General features: G+C 37.3%; 2 protein-coding genes across 2 annotated transcripts; both read right to left on the bottom strand.

The window, feature by feature from the left end:
* Positions 1–280: 280 nt before the first annotated feature.
* On the bottom strand, positions 281–1,872 carry LOC105058498 (AT-hook motif nuclear-localized protein 17-like). The gene has a single exon (XM_073249495.1). It carries the CDS (start codon positions 1,463–1,465, stop codon positions 479–481), a length of 987 nt encoding a protein of 328 aa, XP_073105596.1. The 5' UTR covers positions 1,466–1,872; the 3' UTR covers positions 281–478.
* Positions 1,873–9,962: 8,090 nt separating this feature from the next.
* On the bottom strand, positions 9,963–20,976 carry LOC105058497 (ubiquitin carboxyl-terminal hydrolase 17). Its single transcript, XM_010941448.4, has 11 exons — positions 20,413–20,976; positions 17,439–18,612; positions 17,218–17,306; positions 15,194–15,279; positions 14,938–15,100; positions 12,892–13,012; positions 12,614–12,771; positions 11,755–11,839; positions 11,396–11,608; positions 10,827–10,888; positions 9,963–10,746 (listed from the first exon to the last, which is right to left on the bottom strand). The coding sequence occupies exons 1-11, from the start codon at positions 20,718–20,720 to the stop codon at positions 10,065–10,067; spliced, it is 3,141 nt and encodes a 1,046-aa protein (XP_010939750.1). The 5' UTR covers positions 20,721–20,976; the 3' UTR covers positions 9,963–10,064.
* Positions 20,977–22,447: the final 1,471 nt, after the last annotated feature.

Below are 22,447 nucleotides of genomic sequence, written 5' to 3' on the forward strand. Positions count from 1 at the left end.
AGGTATGCGTACGATTGTCACAGAAGAGATAGAGCGATGGAGACCGGAGAGAGAGTGAGTAGGAGACCGCGTGGGTATCTCCCTGCTGTACTTCTCTGCCACCCCACTCTGAAGCGCAAACCCTAGCCGTTCATCTCCTCCACCCCAAACCTTTCTTTTTCTACACACTCTCTCTCTTCCTCCCATGTAATCTTCAACTCCGAAGGCAGAAAAATGATGAGAAGAACACCACATTGTCTCCGAAAATACCAACAGCATCCATGCAACCAACCAAAAAACATTAGACGATTTAAAGCTGAAGTCTTTGTTTCAAGTTCTAGCACAATGCCTACAGTGTAACTACGACAAACCCAAACAAGAAGCTAAGACCATTACACTACGATCTTATCTAAGAGAGTTTAAGATTTAGAAACAAAGAAAAGAAAATTTTACATTAAAAAGAAAAAGATGAGAGAGATGGAGATGGAGGTGGTAGAAATTAGTAAGGCGGTGGAGGCGGTGGGCGGGCGGAGGGAGCCCAAATGACGTCCGAAGCGAGGTGGGAGCTGTAGAGGGACATCCCGCACGACTCCGCCGTCGGAACAACCGCGTGGGACGCCGCCGGGGGAGCGTGGGGGCGCCGCTGGTGGCGGTGCTCTTGATGCACGTGCCGCTCGTGCTCCTCCACTTCGCCGCCGCCGCCGCCGCCGCCGCCGCCGCCTCCGCCAGAGACGGAGACCGAGATCGAAACGTCGTCCTCAACCGGCAGCCGGTGGAAGGTCGGGTTGGAAAACGCCGCCGCCACCACCACCACCGTCCCCGCGGCCACCAGCGGGCCCGCCACCGTCCCCCCGATGATCTGCCCCTGCGGCCCCGCGAGCGAGATGGACAGGCTCGCGGCCGCGGATGCGGGGGACAGCGCCGCCATCGCCGGCGGGAGGAATGTGGCGGAGATGGACAGGATCTCGAACCGGCCATGGAACCCGATGGTCGCCCCTGCCGGCGGCACCGCCCCGTGCGACGGCGGCGCGGGGACGGAGGGCTGGCGGAGGACGACGTTGGCGACGGCGCCGGTGCCCGCGAGCACGCAGATCCCGAGGTTCCGGCGCTGGGCGAACCGGGCGAGCGAGTCCACCACGTCGTGACCGCCGGGGATCTCGAGCACGTGCGGCCGCATCGCCGCCGACGGCTCCGCCTCGCGGGTGATGACCACCGGCGGCTTCGGCTTGTTCTTGGACCCCGGCGGCCGGCCCCGCGGCCGCTTCACCACCTCGATGCTCGCCCCATCTCCACCGCCGCCGCCGCCGGCGACCACCAGAGCCTTCTCCCTGTTGTCCTCCATTTTCTGTCTCTTGGATTCCCCGCTGCTCTTGCTGTCGATCTCATCGGAAACACATTCCCTCTTCTGCTGCTGCAGCTGCTGGCTCTGATTCTGCTGCTGGAAACTCGAAATTATACCTTTCTTATCTTCATACATATCTTTCATCCCAGAACAGGTATCCAAGGCTATGGATTTTAGAAGAAATAAATAAAAAACAGAAGAATGAGATCCGAGCGACCTTGGATTTGCTATTACGGATGCGACTGGGCTTTAAAATATTATATAATAAAAAGAACAGAAAGTTTGTTTGTTGTTGAACTTTGAAAGCAAGCAAGCAAGCTAGTAACGAAAGAGTGGGAGGTTTTGATCGAGGGAGAGTGGGTCCAGAATCCAGATGTTGGGCTGGAGATGATTTGGATATATATAAAATATATATATATATTATAGATATTAAGTAAAGAGAGGAGAAGAGATAGTGAGATTAGAGGCAGAAGAGAGGATTGGAGAAAGATATTGGGAAGCAGGAGAAGAGGAAGAGGTTGGTGGCTGGTGATTTTTTTTTTTTTCCAGCTTCACCGCCTTTCTTTTTAGTGGCCTTTGAAAGGGGGGGGGGGGGGGAGATGGGAATTGGGGGTTGTTTTAGGCCGACCGGGAGGAGGGCGAAAGCGACCGCGGATGGGCTCGCTTTGCCCTGTCCTTTTTCGCTGCCTATCTCTCTCTCAGCTCTATCTCGTAAGCTGGCTGGCAACCGCCCGCACCCTTGGACGCCAAGAAAAGGAGAGGGGGAGCTCGTGCGCGTCTCGATGCTTCCGAGCTCCTCGAGATTGGTACCACGCTCCTTCGTGGAAACGGATGGAGATGTGGGTTCCAGTCTTCTTGGGGGGGGGAGGTGGTACAGAGTGGGAGTTCGGTGGACCGTCGTGTCGTGAGCCGTATGATCGTCATGCATGGATGGTCGTAAGTCGTCTAACGGTCAACATGGGGTGGGGAGGGAGCGTGCCGTTTTTGTCTGGGTTTCGGCCGGGTGTCGGAGGATGGCGTGTTTGGTTTGGGTAAGAGGCGAGATGGCTGGACCTCGAGGCTTGGAAGTTTATCGCTGGGTTGTGGATGTTCGCACGTGTCACTTATTCGGATGGCTTCTAAGTTGTTTTTTTTTTTTTTTTTTTGGGGTAAACTAGGGTTGTAGTTGTTCACACCAAGTAAATTTTCATTGCAATGGTGGCACCCGTCACCACTGTAATAAATCAATCAATAATCAAAAATAAGTAAAATATAAGAAGAATAGCATAGGATATTATCCATAAAAATTGATGAAATACATTAGAACCAATGAAATATAAAAATTTTCATTGATTTGTCATAAATTTAACGTAGTATCATCATTGCAACGAATATTTTTTCGTCCACTTCTATCTCTATCATGATGCAATGGCTATCAAGCTTTGAATCTAGTTTTGAGCAAGCTTGGCGTATAAATATGGGCTCTACTTGAAAGTCGTATGATGTAACGATTGTCTTTAAGCTTTCTAGATTTTACTGGGACGAAAAAAAGTAAGCATTCCTACGGACTTCTGCAAACTAACTGAACTTGAATATATCATTATCTGTTACGTAAGCCAGAGAAATGAAGCTGGAGAAAAGTTGACAATGGTTGAGCTTATCCTAGATGGTCAAATAATAGCATGAATTAACTTGTTTCAAGCAGGGCTTGAATGCATAGTTAATGGATGGTTTTGTGTATTTGTAGCACCAGCGATGATAGAATATTTCAAAGTCATATGTTCCGCTACTTGTTGATCTTTAGAACCAGTGCAAACATAATTTGGATGGTTTCCATCTCAGCAAAGGAAAATGTATGCTAACAATTCTATTCATGGAAAATGGCAAGTTGGAATACATACATGTTTGCATATTTTCTTCTCTGATGGGCGATTGTCATCTACAAAGAGGCTAATGAGAGAAGAAGGTGCCTTGTTTGGCCTCTAATTGATTAAAGATTTCAATTTGTGCTGAATGATCAAAATAAAATAATAAGTAGTGGAATCACCAAAGAGACAAACTAGATTGAAAGAAAGAAACAAATCAACTTCATACAATTTGAATTGATAGAATCTTGACGCATCTGGTATATATGATTGAGAATCAATAAAAATTCTAGAGTAGGGTGGACCTCCACTTTATATAAGGAATCTAAATTTAAGATAGAGGGTTAAGAGAGCCCATTAATTCCATGTAAAAACTAATATACAAAACATTTTAGTTGTTGTCAAGGTTCGGAGTTTTCAAATAAAGTTTTTCTCTTTTGCTGTCTTTTATGAGGAAGCTATTTTCAGTAATAATTTCGTTTTCGATGGTAGTTTATTATCCCTATAACTCCTTTTTTAATAGTTACCTATGGTTTCTCATGTAATTAACTTATTGGTCCAAGGTCGCTCTCCTAGTTGGTTGACTCTTTCAATAAACTACTTATCCAGGATATCTTGCGTGAATGACGAGTGGCGGAACATTGTCCAAATATCAAGCATAAGAATTTGACTACATCTTAGTCAATATATCATTATCAAACATTTATTATAGTTGATTAACGAATGAAAATTTTGAGTACAAACAACATGACATTATCAAGGTGTAAAGCTTATAAAGAAAATAACAAATCTAGAGGAATGGGCATCGCAAGAGAACAACCATATAAGAATAGCAAGATTTTTGAGAAAGAAAGAACTTTATTTTTTTGGTGCAAAATGAGGTTTTTTTGGAGGGAGGGTGGGTCGTCTCGACGTGGCTATCCCTCTAAGCATGATCATAAAGTCCCGGATCCTGTTGGAGAATGTTCGATTTGGAGATGAATTTTGGGCAACAGACATCCTTCTCCCCATCATATGGATGAATCCAATGGGTGAGTATGTTACCCCAGCATCACTGCGGACCGGTGGACCAGATATCCCTTTCAGATCCTACTTTAGGCCACCACATTCAGGCCGCCGATACAACAAGCCTTCAAATCATATATCATATAATGTGAATTCTAAGGGTTGGATTCCACCCATACATTTGACTCCTCCTTTCAATTTTTTTTGGATTTCATAATCCAAGATTTTTCCAAGTAGAAAAAAATTTATCTCCACAAATATTGGCTTTAAAACCTGCCAATCTTCTCTAGCAATAAGCACTCTTTAGTAAATTTTCAGAAATTTTGATATAATAGCCCCTTCTTTCAACCCAATTTGGTAGAAAAAAAAGTCCCTGCTTTCAACCCAATTTGGTGACAAACTCTTTTTCCACCGAAAAACATGTAGCACTTGATTTATTTATAGTTGAAAGTCCATGTTATTTAAGTAATGAGTCATGTTTAACAATAGTTATGCTTTAGTTATAATGTTATCACAAAAACTACATAGATAGATGATTTATTCTTTATTAATCATCATTAAACAAATGGTGGCCAATGAAATTGGCCACTAGTGGAATAATAGGACTATATTTTTAATCACCAAAAAGCAGGTGCTATCCTCTGTTTTTCTAAAACATGAATGCTTATCATCAAAGAGATGTAATTGTGGAGGGACATTTTAAAAGAGGCTTATTCCTTGTATTATTTTACAAAGCGATTCTAAAATGGCTCTCTCCTAAATTAATCACCATTTCCGTCAAAAATGGATGATTCCTCTACTTCATGATGCAGACCAACTTGTTGATTCTGTTAATTTTTTTGAAGCAGTGTGTATCTTTAGAGAAGACAATACGATGCTGACTGGCTTGTCACTCAATATTCGAATTTCAATTTTCACTTGACTTCTATGTTTCACTTAAGTCTTGTCCAAATTTTAAATTTTGATGCCTTTGGCACTTCTTATGTAAGATTTTTTTAGTTATTCCTCACTTATTTAATTCTCATATTTTTCTGTTTCTTAGCAGTTGCACCCCCCTCCCCCCCGCCCCCCCCCCAAAAAAAAAAGAAGGTTATTCTCTTAAAAATGAAAGTACTTACTTTTATTCTCCTAAGGGGATTTTATTGATTCATACCTACTATTTTAACAAATATGGTGTGGAATATCATCTTAGCAAATAAGAATAACAAGACTAGTGCATATTCAAATACTAAGATAATTGAAAAAATAAAATTCTTCTGTAAACTATGAGTGCATTCTATAAGCAACAAGATTTATCTATTTGAATGAATATTTTGGTTCAGATATCATTTTCTCTGCCGGCATGATGTATGCCAAATTGCAAAATTAAAATTTCTGCATAATTTTATAATGTGACTCAAAAATACTATCTTATTTTCTGAAATACTTATTTTTATCCATGCACCTTTTTAATGTCTAAAAACATGAATGCTACATGAAATCTTCTTCACTTAAGTAAGCCCGTCAATTTTTTTTTTTTTTATATTTAAGACAAGTGAGTGAAAGCCTCCTAAGCATTTTGTAGAGCATTAAGACTACTGATTTTATTAAGCATGTTCAGAATATCTTGAGTTTACAAGCTTTAGAGAGACAAAAGGGGGTCTTTTTCTGGAGTAGAGCGAGCGAAGCAAGTGGAGCATAATGCAATAAATAAAGTGAGCGCAGTGGAAGGGAAAAAAATATCCATGGCGCTATACTTATTTTATTTGGGCCGTACAATTATTTTTTTCAAACTTCAGTTCATCGTTATCTCGCTAACACACATATGAAGACAAGTGTGAGCACACAATTTGAGTGCCATCAAAAATCTTGACAATAAAGATAAGCACGTATATTAATTAGTGGGACGAAATGATTACAATGCCACCAACATTTCCAATGGACTGCTTGCTTGTGGAGGGCAAACTTGTGCCTCCCCCTTCCCACCTCATTTTGCTTTGTTACAGTCTTATAGACCCATTTCAGGAGCAACACAAAGTTAGGTACCGACCTACCCTTTCTGAGTGATAAGCCCTACCAACCACTCCCAATCTATTCCATCTTCTATGTTCACATTAGAGACTTGGATTCCCACGACTTTACGGTGGAGTCCGCGTGCAGCAGGGTTAAACTTGGCGTTTTCTAGCAAGTGGGTGTTGTGGGGTGGACTATGGGATGGATAGAGCATGGGCAAATTCCAAATGGACCCAATATGGCATTCAGACCACTATAGGATCACCTGGGGTCCTCCATCTCACTATCCCACAATGAGCCATGCAAACTATGAAACAGTAGTTATTCTTTGGGAGAAATTCTTTGTACATCGTCTACGATTGGACCATGTAGCTATCGCTTCCCGACGCATATTTAATATCCGCAGATTAGTATTGTCGTTTAAAAATTTTGTATAACAAAAATGTACTTCATGACTTCCTGATATCTTGTATGACTTTTTGTGAATATATATAACTTCTTATCACATGACTTCGTGTGAATGTATATGACTTTCGGTCATATAACTTTCTGTGAATATATATGACTTGCTATGAACATATATGACTTCCTGTTACTTCACAGAAAGTCATATATGTTCACAGAAAATCATATATATTCATAAAAGGTTACAAGAAGTCATATATATTTACAAGAAGTCATATATATTCATAAAAAGTCATTCACAGAAAGTCATACAATATATCAGAAAGTCATAAAGGATTTTTTATGAAGGGATGCCATAATTTTGGACAAGAGTATTTTCGTCATACAAAATTTTTAAACGAAAACACCAACCTGCAGACATTAAATGTGCATCGAGAAACAGTGGCTACGTAGTCCAATCGAAAGAAACAGTGTACTTTCCATCGGATTTTTTACATCGCAGGTAGTGCACAAAAAATTACTCTATTCATTGGACCAAGTCCACCGCTCAGCTAGTGGACCAATCCAACTACATAAGAGTTGGACAAAGCAAAAAAATGTGCAATACACATGCTCCTATACGTGTTGCTTCATGGTCCATCAACTCAGTGGTCAATTTGGTTCGACTAAAAATTATACCGGTGAAATGGAAGACATGAGTTGAGACAATGGTGCAACCAAACAATGATGGTAATGATCTGGCATTTAGTTATTCTTTTTCTGAAATATATATAGTTTTTCATATGAAGATTGATTGAAAACACATAAATTGATAAATTCTTGCATCATATATATTGTTAGTGTCTCACACATGCATATATGTGTGTGTATGTGTGTGTTTGTGTATTTATGCTACCAGATAATCTTCACTAAGAGAGATGGCCACATGGCGGGATACTGGGCGTTTTATGAATGGAATTTTGTTTGGATGATGAGAGAATAATGGCAGACACTTTTGAAATGTGTTAACAGAGTTGCTTTTTTTCTCTCAGTCTTTTTCACCTTCAAAGGTTTAATGCAAGTAAATTCTGTTTCGGATTTTTAATCTCTTTTTCCCCACACATATGTGCATGTTCATATCAATGAATTTTGGAGCCTATAAATTCTTAACATGGAATAACTGAATAACTTAAATTATCAGCACAAATAAGTTTCACTAGTCCAACTAGATGGATCTACTCCAACATGATCATGCTAGGGATGTCTCATCTTAATATCCAAACATGTGCTTGTTGCCAAGCACAAAAGTATGATTAGCATACAAAGTTGACCAGCTTATAGCTAAAGTGTCATTGATTTGCTCCTTTCTCCCTCGGGCAAACTCAGGATTTGAATCTGGAAGGTGACATTTCTACCATGGTAGTTAAAAAGAAGATAACCTTGCAGCTAATATCTATCAACCAACACCATATTAGTCATAATGAAGAACTAAAAAAGTGTCAGTTGTCATAAAGAAGTTAATATCTTGATTTGTATGTTTGTCAAAAGAAAAAATGGTTTAATATGGGAGATACACGTGGGGCCAAATGTCTCCCTCTACCATTCAGTGGATGCTAGTAGATTTTGCCTCGAGAGGCGGTGTCCCTTGTCATGCTTTTTTTTTTTTGATTAAGTTTCAGTTTCAATCTATATTACAAAGGGTTTCTACGCAATGCAATTGCATGGGGCTGCAAAATGCCTATTAATACCGCGAAAGGCGAGTACGAGCAAACAAATTCCTTTGTAATTTTCTTCCAAAAGTACGTCATGAAATGCTTTTTGGGAACTCTCTTGACGCTGGAAAGAACCGGAGGAGAATATACCGAGCGTAGAACCCTTTTATTTGAGTTGGTTGGTTTAAATGAAACTATCAGTTATATGGAGCTTGACATTCCCAGTGTTTACCGTTCAACCACCCACTAATGTTCCATAACTTCGAAGGTAAGAGCAAAAAGTAACGGTAGATTCCTTCTCTTGCATCTGAGGAATCCACTGCAATTAAGATTGGGCAAAAATTAAATCTGAACCAATCAAATCGGTGGAATTGAATCAAACTACAGAATTGATCTGATTTAAAATTTTATTTAATTTTATTTATTTAATTTTTGATATATAAAAAATAGATTTAGATTGATTCAAATTTATTAGTAAATAAAATTATTTTCAAATCGAACCAGACCGGTTTTAATAAAACGATGTCGTTTTGATTAAAGTATTGTTTATGTTAGAGTATTAATGTATTAAAAAATTATTCTGAATTTATGGTGTTGTTTATCAATTTGATTTTGTGTTGATTAACTTTAAATCATAAGTGACTTACTAGATTGTTTATTTTTATTGTAATGTGTTGAGCATGTTTATCTTAATCCAATGGTGTTTGTTTAAGAATTTTATTTTATTGAATGATAATATCTTATATCAATTTAAATTATTTTACTTAATAAATTTTTTTGATGGTACTATTATATGAAAAAAAAATAAATCTTCATAAATCACAATATATATATATATAGATAAATCAAATTAAATCAGATCATTTAAATCATATTGATTTAGTTTGTTTCAATCTTCTATTAATTTGATTTAATTTTTAAAAATATCTAATTATTTAAGATTGATTTGATTTAAATTTGAACATAAAATCGATCTACATCAGATCATCATGTTCAGCCCTAACTGCAACAAGTCGATCAAGACATAAAAAAGAAGCCCCCCACTCGGACGTTTTTTTTTTTTCCTCTTTTTTTTTTCTTTTTTTTTATGGGGTGGGGGTGTGGGGAGCGGGTGCGGTGAGTGTAACGTTGTAGGTCTTTGTTCGATGAGGACAAGTGCACCACTTGGCGTTTTTTCTTTTTCCTCTTTTTTTTTCTTTTTTTTTTTTATGGGGGTGGGGGGTTGGGGAGGGGGTGCGGTGAGTGTAACGTTGTAGGTCTTTGTTTGATGAGGACAAGTGCACCACTTGGCCTTCATCAATCCAGCTTGTGTGGGACACGTTGGTCACGAGCACGCGACTGCAAGATTTGACGTTGTTCACAGGATGCAAGTAAATTATTGTTCTCGTTCGATTTCAAATAAAATAATTTGACAAGCACCAAATTAGAATTCACCTCTCTTTTTCATGTAATCAACTTCAGTAGAGCGGGAAGCGGTGCCGTTGCTTTCCCGCTTACCAAAATTTCTTCACGGTCCAAAAACGAGTGTAGCTCTGAAACGTGTTCGAGTCCGGCTTGTTGCCTCCTTAATCCAAGCTCAAATGAGCTCTTAGAGAGCCAAAACCGAGCTGGCCGCGAGCAGCTTGGTTCGTCCAACCCCAGGGCTGAAGCCCAAAGAAATGGGGACGTTACCTTTCTAGGTTATAAGATACAAGAGTGAGATAATGTAACAAAATAGTGAAGAAAAACCTTTATTTTTTCCCCATTTTCTTCCACCTGAACAAGATAAGATTAGAGCCTATCTTATTTTTATACAGCCCAAACCTATCAATAAAATGTCTGGGCTGTGCTTTCCCCAGAGTGTCTTCTAAATAACACATTGGGCTTCACCACATCAGGCTTAGCTCGGTTAGTGTTTGGAGTCCTACATTCTTCTGTTAAGTTTCTACACTGCTTAATTGGGTCAAGATTGCCCTCTAAAAACCCCTCTCTTTTGCCCTGAGGTTTCCTATCCCTAATTCTCTCAACTTCCAGCCAACCTGCTTCCCATCCTGAAGAACTGGGATTTGATGTGGAGTCGCTGCTTGTCAAAGGAGAGTGATTTAAGCCATCTGAGTCTTCAAAGAATCTTAAAGGACCATTCCAACCAATCCGGTCCGGCTCTCCTAATATGTATCCAGAGTACTCATCAGTACTGGTTGAGTCCCTCGTGCTCTCGGAGCCCCCAGAACATTCTGATGAGCAGCTGAAAAGGGAAGAACTATCACTGGATGAATCCATATTTGGAGGACGGATTCTTTCATCAAAAAGATCATATGGTTGAAAATTGGCAGCATCATCCATCAATAGCTGTGAGTAAAATGGGCTCCGCCGGTGTGCAATTGATGAACCATGTTGTGAGAACATAGAACTGGATTTTGCCTTTGCTTCCTTGCCCCCAATCTTTTTGATCTGTACTTGCTCATACGACGATGCTTTCCTCACTGAACTTGGAGCACGCGGTGAGCACCTGATTAAGGCGTGAATTTGCTATATTTAGAATAGGAAACTGGAATGAGCGACAAGTGGTGCTCCCTTCATGTACTTTACCTGGCATAAAGAAGCATGTATGCGCCCTTTGATAAGACTCTTTCAAGCTCCACAGGTTTTACCTAAACATAATATAAACAAGTATTCAGGAACTTTGTTTTTTGTGTAGATACATGAACAACAAATGATATAAATCCAATCACATAGCTTGAGACTCTTCTTCTTTTTTTTTTTTTTTCCCTCTTATAAAGTCACAAAGCTTGATCGATGATTGGAACATTAACTGCAATTGAAATATTAGAGCAGTAAATGAACCCTGCTATCATACTACATGATAGGCACGACTTCATTTGCGAATAGCCTCACAACAAATGGTGAGAGATGATGAAGTCTTTATTGATGGAACCATTCGCCTACTAATTTACCAATTTTATCATTTTAAGTAAACATATTTAACAAAACAAACTAGAAAGGAGCAGACAGTAAAATCGATGACCAAACTAATGAATGTATAGTTTGCCTGAGAAGGAGCTTCACCTATAATCAATCATATGCAATCTCTACAAAATATCAGAATAACTTTTGTAATAAATTCTTCAGAAAGAATGGTTATAGAATATGTAGCATACCATGCTGTCATCAATCTTATACCATTTTCCCTGCGTATCCTTCACGTAACACACATAGTGACCAGAAAAGGAAGCATTCATGATATCCAGATGAACGACCACTGCATACAGCCTATAAACAGGGAATTTGTCATCTGTTCCACTCATATAACGAGCTAGATCAAGGTACTCTGGGAACCGGATAGATTTGTTGAGCTTGCCAAATTTATCAGACTGCATAGCGCAGGAAAGCATGGACGGGAAATTTGAGACAAATTTGCATTACAATTACACTCATTCAAAAAATACAGAAAAGATAACCTTTAACTGAGCTACAAGATAAAATCGATAAATAAATAATTTAACCTTTTAAAAAATACCTGAAAACGTTTGAATGCAATAGTGAGGATGTTAGGAGCCTCCAAAATTGTCAGCTTTTTCTTGGCTCGCTCATATGATTTACACCTGACAAAGAAAACATGCAATATAACAAAAGAATGTAAATAAAGATTACATACCTTAGGGAAACAAAATTTTATCTATCAGACCCCCATTATCGCCAGGGAAGAGAATGCTAAAACATGCACAATGAATTGTACATAAAGGTCCATTGAGAACACAAGTGAAGCAGCTGATTCTGTTTAGTCAATAGAAATACTTTCAGAAGTAACTACAACAGAGTGTCAAAGCTGCAGACAAGGAATGCAGTATTCACCATAAAGGAACAAATTCAGTAATGCTCTATGTCAGACAGCTCATTCTCTAAATAATGAGTCAAAATCAAACTTGGTCTTGCTAGCTGTGAGATTTCAGATACTATCCGAGAGACAAGCTGGTGTTCAACAAAGAAATCAAATGCGTAGTCAGGCAGAGAAAGGACATAGGATCAGATGGAAAGAAACTAATTTGTGAACTGCTTAGGAGTCTGATTTACATCTATGTGAGCTCATTCTTTGAGTGATGAGACAAAATCAAACTTGGTCTTGGTAGCTATGAGATTTCATATACTATCCAAGAGACAAGCTAGCACTTGACATAGAAATCAAATGCGTATTCAGGCAAGGTGAGGATATAGGATCAGATGGAAGAAGCTGCATCTGTCAGTCCTGGAGGAATCTGATTTGCATGAATGAGAAAATTATATAGAGGGTGGTGAAAGACACCACATATCCAAACTAATGAACAGAAAACATAAAAGATGATCGAAGATGAGAGCTCTGAGGAATAAAACTAAACAACCTGTCACACTGGTATTTGTTCTCCCCATCCAAAATCTCAGTAGAAGTAAAACGAGAAAGTGCGTCTTCAAGGGTACCAATGTCCCCATGTATCCCGACAGTAAGATCCATCATTCGTTCACAACGCTCGGATTTTCCTTGACATCTCATGCACTTTATCTGCATTTACTAGTCATCATCATTTCACCAGTTGGCTCACTAGCAACAGAACTATTATAAGGCATTCACAATCGAACAACCATAACAACATAAAATAAGAAAATCTAGGGACAGAATTACCTTTGATCGAAGGTAACCACCGAAAATTAGTTGTATAAGCGTGGTATCTTCAACTAATCGGCCAGTAACATTTTTCCCAGCTTCCTTAATGCAAGCAGATTGCATTGCTTCAATAGCATACCTGCAAAAGATATTACTAAAATTAATGCTCCCGAATGCCTTAATAACACACAAAAATCATATTATCACTAAATTACATGTTCCCAACCAAATAAATTGAAGCAATAATTGTGGAAAATAATTGTGCAGTGCAGACAAGCTAACTCACACCATTTTCCATATGTTCTATGGCACAACTTTTTCTTAGCCGGGAGGGGGGGGGGGTTTAACAACCTTTTTTGTTATTTTCATGGCAAAAAAAAAAAAGTAAAAGAAAAGGCGAACTCTTTGTAAAGCATGGGTCATAACTCATAACTATACACAATTTCAGGAGCTGGTCTTAGCAATAGAGTCAAATCTAATTGTAAGATTTTCTAAATTTCATAGACATTTGTCATCTTAGCAGTCCTTGACAAAGGCAGACACATGAAGAACAAGGGTGTCAGTTTCAATAGATACAAAGCTACCACCAGCCAGAATTCATTTGCTTTTAGTATGTGTTCTGAAGTTTGTTTTGAGAACCTCCTATTTCATAGGTAGCCATCCATCAGAGGCCAAAGCATAACTAAAAAAGGCACTTATCAAAGATTAGACAAATGGAGGGGAAAAAGAAAAGGCACAGAGCCATTCAAGACACCGTTAAAAATTTTTTCGGGAAAAAAAATAGAAGAAATTGGCCATCTCAATAGGTGGCTGAGTCCAAGATCTTGGATTTCTTAGCCAAGTTCAAAACCGGGGCATAAAAAGGAAGGTCCAAGATATTCCAGGATCTTCGCTGATATTTCAGGGATATAATAGTAAACTCCTGAAAAATAGAGTAAATCTGGATCCATTTGAATACCCCAACTAAATAACTAGATTAAAATGGGAAATGATTGATTAGAAAATTTCAGGAAATATGTCGATATCATATTGGCCGATATTTCAGGTTAAATCAGATTATATTGGCTGACACAATTTGAGCCGAGATATCAATTATATCGTATCGGTAAGTGCACGGTATTGATACAAACCAATATCTCGGTGGAGATCTCTGCTTGGATGATAATGTTTGACACAGACACAAAAGATTCCTTGACTAAATATATTTTAATAATAGAATAACAGATCAATGAAATATAATTAATAAACCTCTCAATAGGATGGAAAGCTACCAGCAAAACTTCTAGATCAGAACAAAGATGAGAAGTATCTTCTACCATTACATAAATCAAATGGTTGGGACATGTATGACAAAGAATTAATAGATTCCAGCAAGGAGGGTACTTCAATGAACAACGTAACCAAAATACTTAAAATCACTTCTCTAAGATGAAAAAAATCTGGTTATCTTCCCAATCCAATGTCCACCTATAAATCTATATATAATCACTTCCCCCAATTGTTGGTCACTTTTGTTTGCATTCACATCAACCAGCCTTCCAAGCAACAAAATAATATCTGTAAGTGATGTTACATGTCTCACACTTTTGCCACCCAAATCCCTCCTGCCATCTTATGTTGCAGACAATTTGTCATCTCATTAGAGCCTTAATCCCCTTCTAGCTCCCTTTCACCCCTTTCTAAGATTATCTTAAAAGGGGAAAGAGACAGAATTCAAGTTTAGCAAGAACTAACTAAATAATTTCTTAACTGCCACCTACCAACCCACACCTCCCCCCACCCCAAATGACACATATTCATGCATATAAGTAAATAAATAAATAAGAGTTCCCATATCCAACCAAGCAAGTCCTCTGTCAACTTGACCATTCATTGATTGCTCTACCGGTTACTTTTCCTGTGCATCTATTAAACAGTTAACAAATACATTACCCTACACTGCCCATATTCATATAGCATTTGACTCATTATCATGTTAAATAATTATTATGAAGTTTGATACTAAACCATACAATGTGAAACATGGTATTCAATTTTAAAGGGAAAAAATAGTGGCATTTTCACCTTAAAAACTCATGGGCATCTTCTTCTCTTCCATGACCGAAACTACTACCAATGTTGCTTAAATGAGAGAGAATTCCAGCAGGGGACAAAGGAGATTTCCCTTGCTTCGCCATCATTAAAAGTTTTTCAAGTTCACAGGTAAAGCACCCCTCTGTCTTTGAGCCTAAGAACGAATTGAAAAAAAAAAAAAAAGCCATTTTAATATTAAAACTAAAAATAGAATAGCAAAGAAAAAATCCTGGGAAGAAAAGAGTACATGTTTTGGAATGAAGTCCCTCAAGAAGATACGCAGTAAGTGGACGAGTAAATGCCAAGCACTGGAGAACAGCATTTGCATAACAGCTGCAGTGAAATGAACAAACATTACAAAAATAGGGCCTTCTAAACCAAAAAGAACATTTATCTTCAGTGAATCACATCACAATGTCATGGCTTATAACCTATAATGAAAAACAATGAAAGGAATCCTGGAGATGCATTATCAACTATTGATAAGAATCATGGTGCATATTTACAGTTTTGGACAGGAAATGAAGCTACCAAGGTAAAATGATTTAAACAGAGAAACATATGTCAAGACAACCATAGACAAGGTAGTTCACCTTGTCATTCTAAGGGAATTTGTTAGATCCTTATGATACTAAGGACTTGTTTGGTTCGTAGGAAAAACTTTTCTTCTCAGAAAATAATTTCGGAAATAGAATTTTGGCATATTTGATTGACCATGGAAAAGTGACTTATTGCAGAGTAGTTTATGTTTGATTGAGCCTCTATTTCTCTGGAGGAACTGTATAAAATACCTATTATACCCTTAGTAGATATAAGACCATACATTTTTACTCCTAAACTTTATATAAATATTAATATTATAGTTATATAAATATACATATAATATTAATATTAATATATTATAATATAACATTAGACCATAATAATTTATTGTGTTAATATAATACTAATATATATTAATATTATATTAATATAATATTAATATTTTAATATAATAAATTTATTAATATAGATATAAATATAATATTAAATTAATATAAATATTGATATATTAATATAAACATTATATTAATATTAATAAAAATATTATATTAGTATAAATATTAAAATATAATAAATATTATAATTTAATATTAATATTATATTCATATAAATATTAAGATAATATTAATATAATATTATATCACTATTCAGTATTTCACCCTAACTATTCATTGATATTTTGCAAAATCTTAGCCGTGGATCATAAAAGGATATTTTGAGAAAGAAAAAAATATTATCACTTTCCATCCCATGGGAAGTGCCAAAACCCACCTCGCCCATGGATTTTCACTTTTCATGAAATGTGGGAAATGACTTCCCATGGAAAGAGCTTTTTTCACTTTCTCTTCTCTTAAAACTCCAACCAAGCAAGAGATCCCCTCTCCACTTCCTAGGAACTGCCTCTTCCCCCCCTCCACTTCCCATCAACCAAACGAGTCCTAAGAGAATCACTCCATCTACTTATAGATACCATTTTTTGACATGCAAGAATCGTGCAATGAGTGATGCAAGAGAACAACATAATATATTTGAATACAAGTTGATGGCATACAAGCTTTAGGCTCTATTGGTTATTAAGAATGTGCAAGAAAGATAACTTAGTAAGAGAGAAGAACAGAAAAGGAGAAGAGATAAGAAGAAAGGAAATCAGGTATCTTTTTTATGTTTGGTTGAACTCAGAAAATTGCAAAGTTGTTGAGAAAGTGGTCAAGATATGATTATCTTAAACCATCTGTCTACATTTAATTTTCTCTCAAAATCACTACCTGTTGAAGAAAACTTTAAGCTTGTTAGAGAAAATTTTGGTCCTATACTTTCTCTTTGATATTCTCTTCCTGAATTTATTTATTTGTTTATTTATTTTTTACAACCAAACAATAGGGGAGAAGATTCTTCCCAAGCAAACTTTCTTTTCTTCCACTTTCTAGGCAAAACCATGAAGCCTTAGGTTTAACCAAGTTGGACAAAACATGAGGGTAAAAGAAAAGGGATAACCTAGCAATAACAAAACAAATTACATTCATTAGACTATGAACAATAACCGATTAATTAGGTAGTCACTAAAACCCCAATTAGTATGCAAATAAGTATTGCTGACTAGATGAGATTAGTTTCAAATTAAATGGAATATAAGACTAGTAAGAACATTAGAAGACCAGACCTGATCTGCATCAGTACAAGCAAATGTTCATTCTCAAAAAATTTATGTACAGCAGCAATAACCTTTACCTGTTGCCACAGTTAGTAAGACCACAAGGGCGCAGTTCCACTTTGTCACAGTTGTAAAGCTTGATGAAGAGATCATATGGGAAAAGCATCTGATCAAATAAAATAAGCATTCAATAAAATCTCATAACTCCAGAATAAGCAATTGAACCTGATAAATGTATGTACAGGCATACAGCATGTGAACTAATACCCTACAAGTTTTATTTTCAGGATATATTTACCGATGCTGATGGGTAATGTCTTGAAACTTTTGGAGATGTAAACTGCTTAACAACTCTCTTCACAGATGTTGTCAGGCCATTTGGCATAGAAACTGTACTCTCAGATGATCTAATAGGAATTGATGGTGCATTATGAACCTTCAAGGATGTATGAGTTACAATGGGGTGGCCACCACCATCAGAACATAATCGAACTGCAGAAGAAGCAGATGTAAATGATGTTGACCTTGCAGATTTCTGCAACAACACATCTTTGCTCCTCCTGCTGGCAATACAGCTTGAATTTTCAGTGCCCACAGTCTGCATATCCTTACACTCAAATTTAGCTGTACCTTCTGATGAAGCAGCTCCACACAAAGAATCTTCATTTCTAGAACTTGTACTAAAGGGACAATTCTTCACAGAGAACTTGTGAGACAGCTCTGAAGAAGATTCAACATTTAGCTCAGCACATTCATTCTCCTGACATGCATGGAAATTATCTTTCCCAGCACCATGTTCTACATTCATATCAAAAGTGGTATCTTGACCTTCAATAGTGCCGATAGAATGCACAGCTATGCCAGAATGAGCAGTAGACTCACATTCCCCAGTTTCAGTTTTGCTTGTGGAGACCTTCTGCTTTAATTTACTCAAGTAAGGAACACTAGTTATACAAAATGTTGCACTGGCAGGTTCAGAAGGTATTTTGGTAAAATTCATACTAGTCATATCAACTGTTATTCTGAGGCTGCTAGGAGAAATATCATGAGATGAAGATTCACTTAGATTAGCACCATGACACAGAGGTTGTTCCTCACTAGTAGAACCATCATCAGAAGCTTCTATGATGCCAGAAAATGTCGAGCAGCTAGGTGCTGACGAGGCACAAGAATTGGAAGTGCTTTCATTTCCAGATGCATCCATGGCGAGCTTGTCCTCAGGCTTGTCTTCAGTAATAATGTTAGTAGAGCAGTTGGATTCAGATGATGATCTCTCCAGATAAGCCTCAACTGCTTTGTCATATGGCTGTTCTTCAAATTCCAAACTGATGTCAGACACATTGGATTGTTCACCCAGCACTCCTTTCAGATCTAAAATGTTTGTTTGGTCATTGTACTTATCATCAACATGTGGAGGATGGCATTCTTCCTTGTGGCCTTGTCTCCAGTGAATAATTTGACATTTGCCAGAACTGCAACAATGAACAGAAGAAAGGTTGAACTTTGAGCTTCACAATAAGATAATACGTAGCACAGAGGCGATCTGTAGAACACATTTAGTTATATCACACAGGCAGAAAGGCAGAAAGTGTATCATGACATATCATAACAAGGGAATTTTGAATGTTGAACATTTTTAATTCCCAGTTTGGCATTAGCTTTTAATTCAAAAATTTACAAAAATTATCATTTTCCAATGGCATATATATGTGATAATATTAAACATTCATCCTTTTCTAATCATCTTTCTTTGGCATGCCAACAGCTCCCAAGCCAGCCCATCTCCTTGACTATAGAATCCACTTAACACAATTATTTTCTTTTCTTATCATGTTGCATTTCTCTATTATTTGGTACAAAAATCATTGCTAAACCTAATAAGGAATGTGTATCACTTACATCATGGTCCTAGCAAGATTTTGGCATCAAAGACTCCTCAAATTCTAACATCTATGTTAATTGGTAGGACTTAGCAGTTCAATGTTGCCTTGAACTCTGTTCAAAATAAACTGAAATCAAGCTAAGTTTTATGTTATTAAGAAAAGCTTGACCCAATTCATAGGCTTGAAATGAACCAAACCCCAAAATTCCGGTTCCATAAGGCTGGAAAATCAGTAAACTAATTATAATATATACTACATAGCATATAATTAACTAATGGATTGATTCAGTAGCTGACGGACATATTAAATGTGATTAAGGACATGTACAATGGAGTGATTACCGGTATGAGATGGTAATACTAATGAGTTGGCAATCACAATAGATTTACACCGAGGATCTAAACCAAGTCCTTACATTTTTGGACTAGTTATGGCTTACTAGGCATATTCAAGATGATATTCTTGAGTGCATGCTACTTGCAAATGATACAATCTTAATGGGTGAAAATAAAATCGGGGTTAATCATAAGTTGAAATTGAATGCATTAAATTGAAGGGTTTTAGATTAAGCAAATGCAAGATATCATACATGGAATTTAGTTATAGTAAAATTAGTAATAGAGAAGGTGGAGAGAAAATTAAGGATCATGAAGTTTCCAAAAATGGTCATTTTCGAGGATGGATTATTCATAAGGAAGGGAAGATTTAAGAGGATGTTAGCTTTACCATAAAGAATGTTGATCAGTTAGAAAACAACATGCGCACAAGAATAAGTATGGCCGAAATAAGAATGTTGTTATGGACGTATGGTCATAGAAAAAAAGATAGAATAGGAAATGAAGTCATTCCTAAGAAGGTGGAGATAGCACTAATTGAGGACAAATTAAGAGAATGATGACAAATGGTCTGGATATGTACAATGTAAGCTGAGGCATATACCCCAATAAGAAGGTATAATTTGATATATGTAGAATGAAAAAGAGGAAGAGGTAGATCGAAAATCGCATGGGATGAAGTAGAAAGAAAGGTTTTGATATCTCAACATATCTGAGAAAGGATGGTCCTAAATCAAGCAGAATGGAGGAATAGGATTTATGTAACTGACCCAGCTAGTTTGAGATTAAGGCTTAGTTGAGTAGAGTATTGATTGAACGGCTGACCTTTGGTGCAGCTGACATCCATTCAACCATTGATCAAGTTTGAACCAAGCTTGATTCTACCGTGCTCGATTGAAGTTGACTTAAACAGAGCTCAACTGTATCTTCATTCAAGATGGATACCAATATAGGTTATCAACAAAACCACAATAGGATCAAGATGGTTTTAGTTGAGAATTCGAGTCGATCAAATAAGAAACAAGAGAAATTATAAGATTTTTTGCTCACAGACCAGTATCTGACGGCCTTGCATCGGGAGCACCTCGTCCTCGTGGGGCTGAAGCAAACCGCACATTCCGGCCTCCCCCGCGCCCCTTCAGTGGCCGCCACGGTGGCTGATTCCACCACGTAGGCGAGCGCGGCGTCCACCTCCTCCCTCTCAGCCTCCTCCGCCGCGAGGAGCACCAGGCGCCGGACCTCCTCCCGCCGCGCTGCCGCGAGCCGCCATCTCTGGCCCGCCACCAGGGCCAGCAGCGGCCCGACGACGAGGAAGAGCACCAGCGCCGCCACGGAGAGCCCTAGATCCCCCGTGCAGAGCATTTATCCGGCGCCCCCCGCCGGCCCACAGCTGCCGATCCCCGCCCTCCGACCCGCCGGCCTACTCCTCATAGATCCGCCGCCGTCGGCTTCGCATCCAATGGCCCACGATCGTGTCCAACATATCCCCACGGTGGTGAACCCTCCGCCCCGGTGCCGGTAGACGATTGGGCGGTGCCGATATTGCCGAAGATACGAGAGAATAGAGTAGCCGGGAAAAGAAGACTGGAAGCATAATAAGCGAGTGCAACGCTGGTCTCCGAAGTTACGGAGGACAAAAAGGGTTGAAATCAGACATCTTGCTCCTTAAGAACTCCTTTATTATCCTCTACTAAAAATAAGACAAACATAACGAGAGACTGGGGGCTCATTTTAGGCAAGCAGGTGGGTGGTTTGGGAGTTCCGCAAAGGCAGTGGAACTGGGGCCGGCATACGGCCGAGCGAGACGTGAGGGAAGGAATTTTTGAGCAAAAACGGAAGGTAGCGGTAACGTTTCTTTTTCCTTGCCACGCGTTATGAAGTGGTTGGTAAATCAAACTGCACCCGCCACATCTTTCCAATTGTCCCGTGCCACATGGCATAAGCCTTTTGCGTTTCCACATCGGAGTGTGCGGAGCTTGGTAGGATAAAACTTCGTCGGACCGACCAAAAACATTATGGTCAGATCATCATCGCACATGTTAAAATACTAAGAACCCGTTTGGTTGACAGAAAGTGGAGAGGGAAAATGATATTTTTTAAAAAATAAAGAATTTTTTTATTTAATTAAAATTTTAAAAAAATAAAAAAAATATTTTTTATGAAAAATTATTTTTTATATTTTATGAGAAATAAAAAATTATAAAGAATATGGATTTTGCTACTTTCAGCTACATGGAAAGTGATGGTATTTTTTTTAATATTTTTTTAAAATTTATTTTTAAAATTTAATAAAATATCAATAGATGATTAGGATGAAATACTGAATAATAATATAATATTATATTAATATTATATTAATATTTATACAAATATAATATTAATATTTATTATATTTTAGTATTATTTTACTCTTTATATTAATATAATATTTTTATTAATATTAATATAATATTTATATTAATATAATATTATAGTATGTTTATATTAATAAGTTTATTATATTACAATATTTATATTATATTAATATAATATTAATATATTAATATTATATTAATATAATAAATTATTATAATCTAATGTTATATTATAATATATTAATATTATATTTATATTAATATAAATATAATATTTATATTTATATAAAATTTATGAATAAAAATATATAATTTTATATCTACTAAAGATATAATAGGTATTTTGCACAGTTTTCACAAAAAAATAGGTTCCATCCAAATATAAGCTACTTTATAATAAATCATCTTTTCATATTCAACCAAATATATCAAAATCTTACTATTTGAAAGTAATTTTTTAAAAAATTATTTTTTTAAAAATTATTTTTAAAAAAATTATTTTTACGAATTAAATAAATTTTAAAAAAATAAAAATTGATAAATTTTAAAAATATATAAATAATTTTAATAAATATCATATAATTTATTAAAATTTATTTATTTTTATTTAATTAATATTTTAATATATATCAATATATTTTGAAGATGTGATTGATGACGATAGTTCGATCGTAATTTTTTTCATTACCGGTTCCAGCATAAAAATTTTATCCGTATCGGAGGTCATGCCTCGCA

Source organism: Elaeis guineensis, chromosome 15 (assembly GCF_000442705.2).
Source record: "Elaeis guineensis isolate ETL-2024a chromosome 15, EG11, whole genome shotgun sequence".
NCBI classification, from domain to species: Eukaryota; Viridiplantae; Streptophyta; class Magnoliopsida; order Arecales; family Arecaceae; genus Elaeis; species Elaeis guineensis.

Coding starts and splice junctions, on each gene's coding strand:
- LOC105058497 (XM_010941448.4), bottom strand. CDS start 20,720: ATGCTCTGCACGGGGGATCTAGGGCTCTCCGTGGCGGCGCTGGTGCTC. Junction 15,101..15,193: donor GGGACTTCATTCCAAAACAT/GTACTCTTTTCT, acceptor ATTCGTTCTTAG/GCTCAAAGACAGAGGGGTGC. Junction 11,609..11,754: donor TTGCATTCAAACGTTTTCAG/GTATTTTTTAAA, acceptor TGCGCTATGCAG/TCTGATAAATTTGGCAAGCT.
- LOC105058498 (XM_073249495.1), bottom strand. CDS start 1,465: ATGAAAGATATGTATGAAGATAAGAAAGGTATAATTTCGAGTTTCCAG.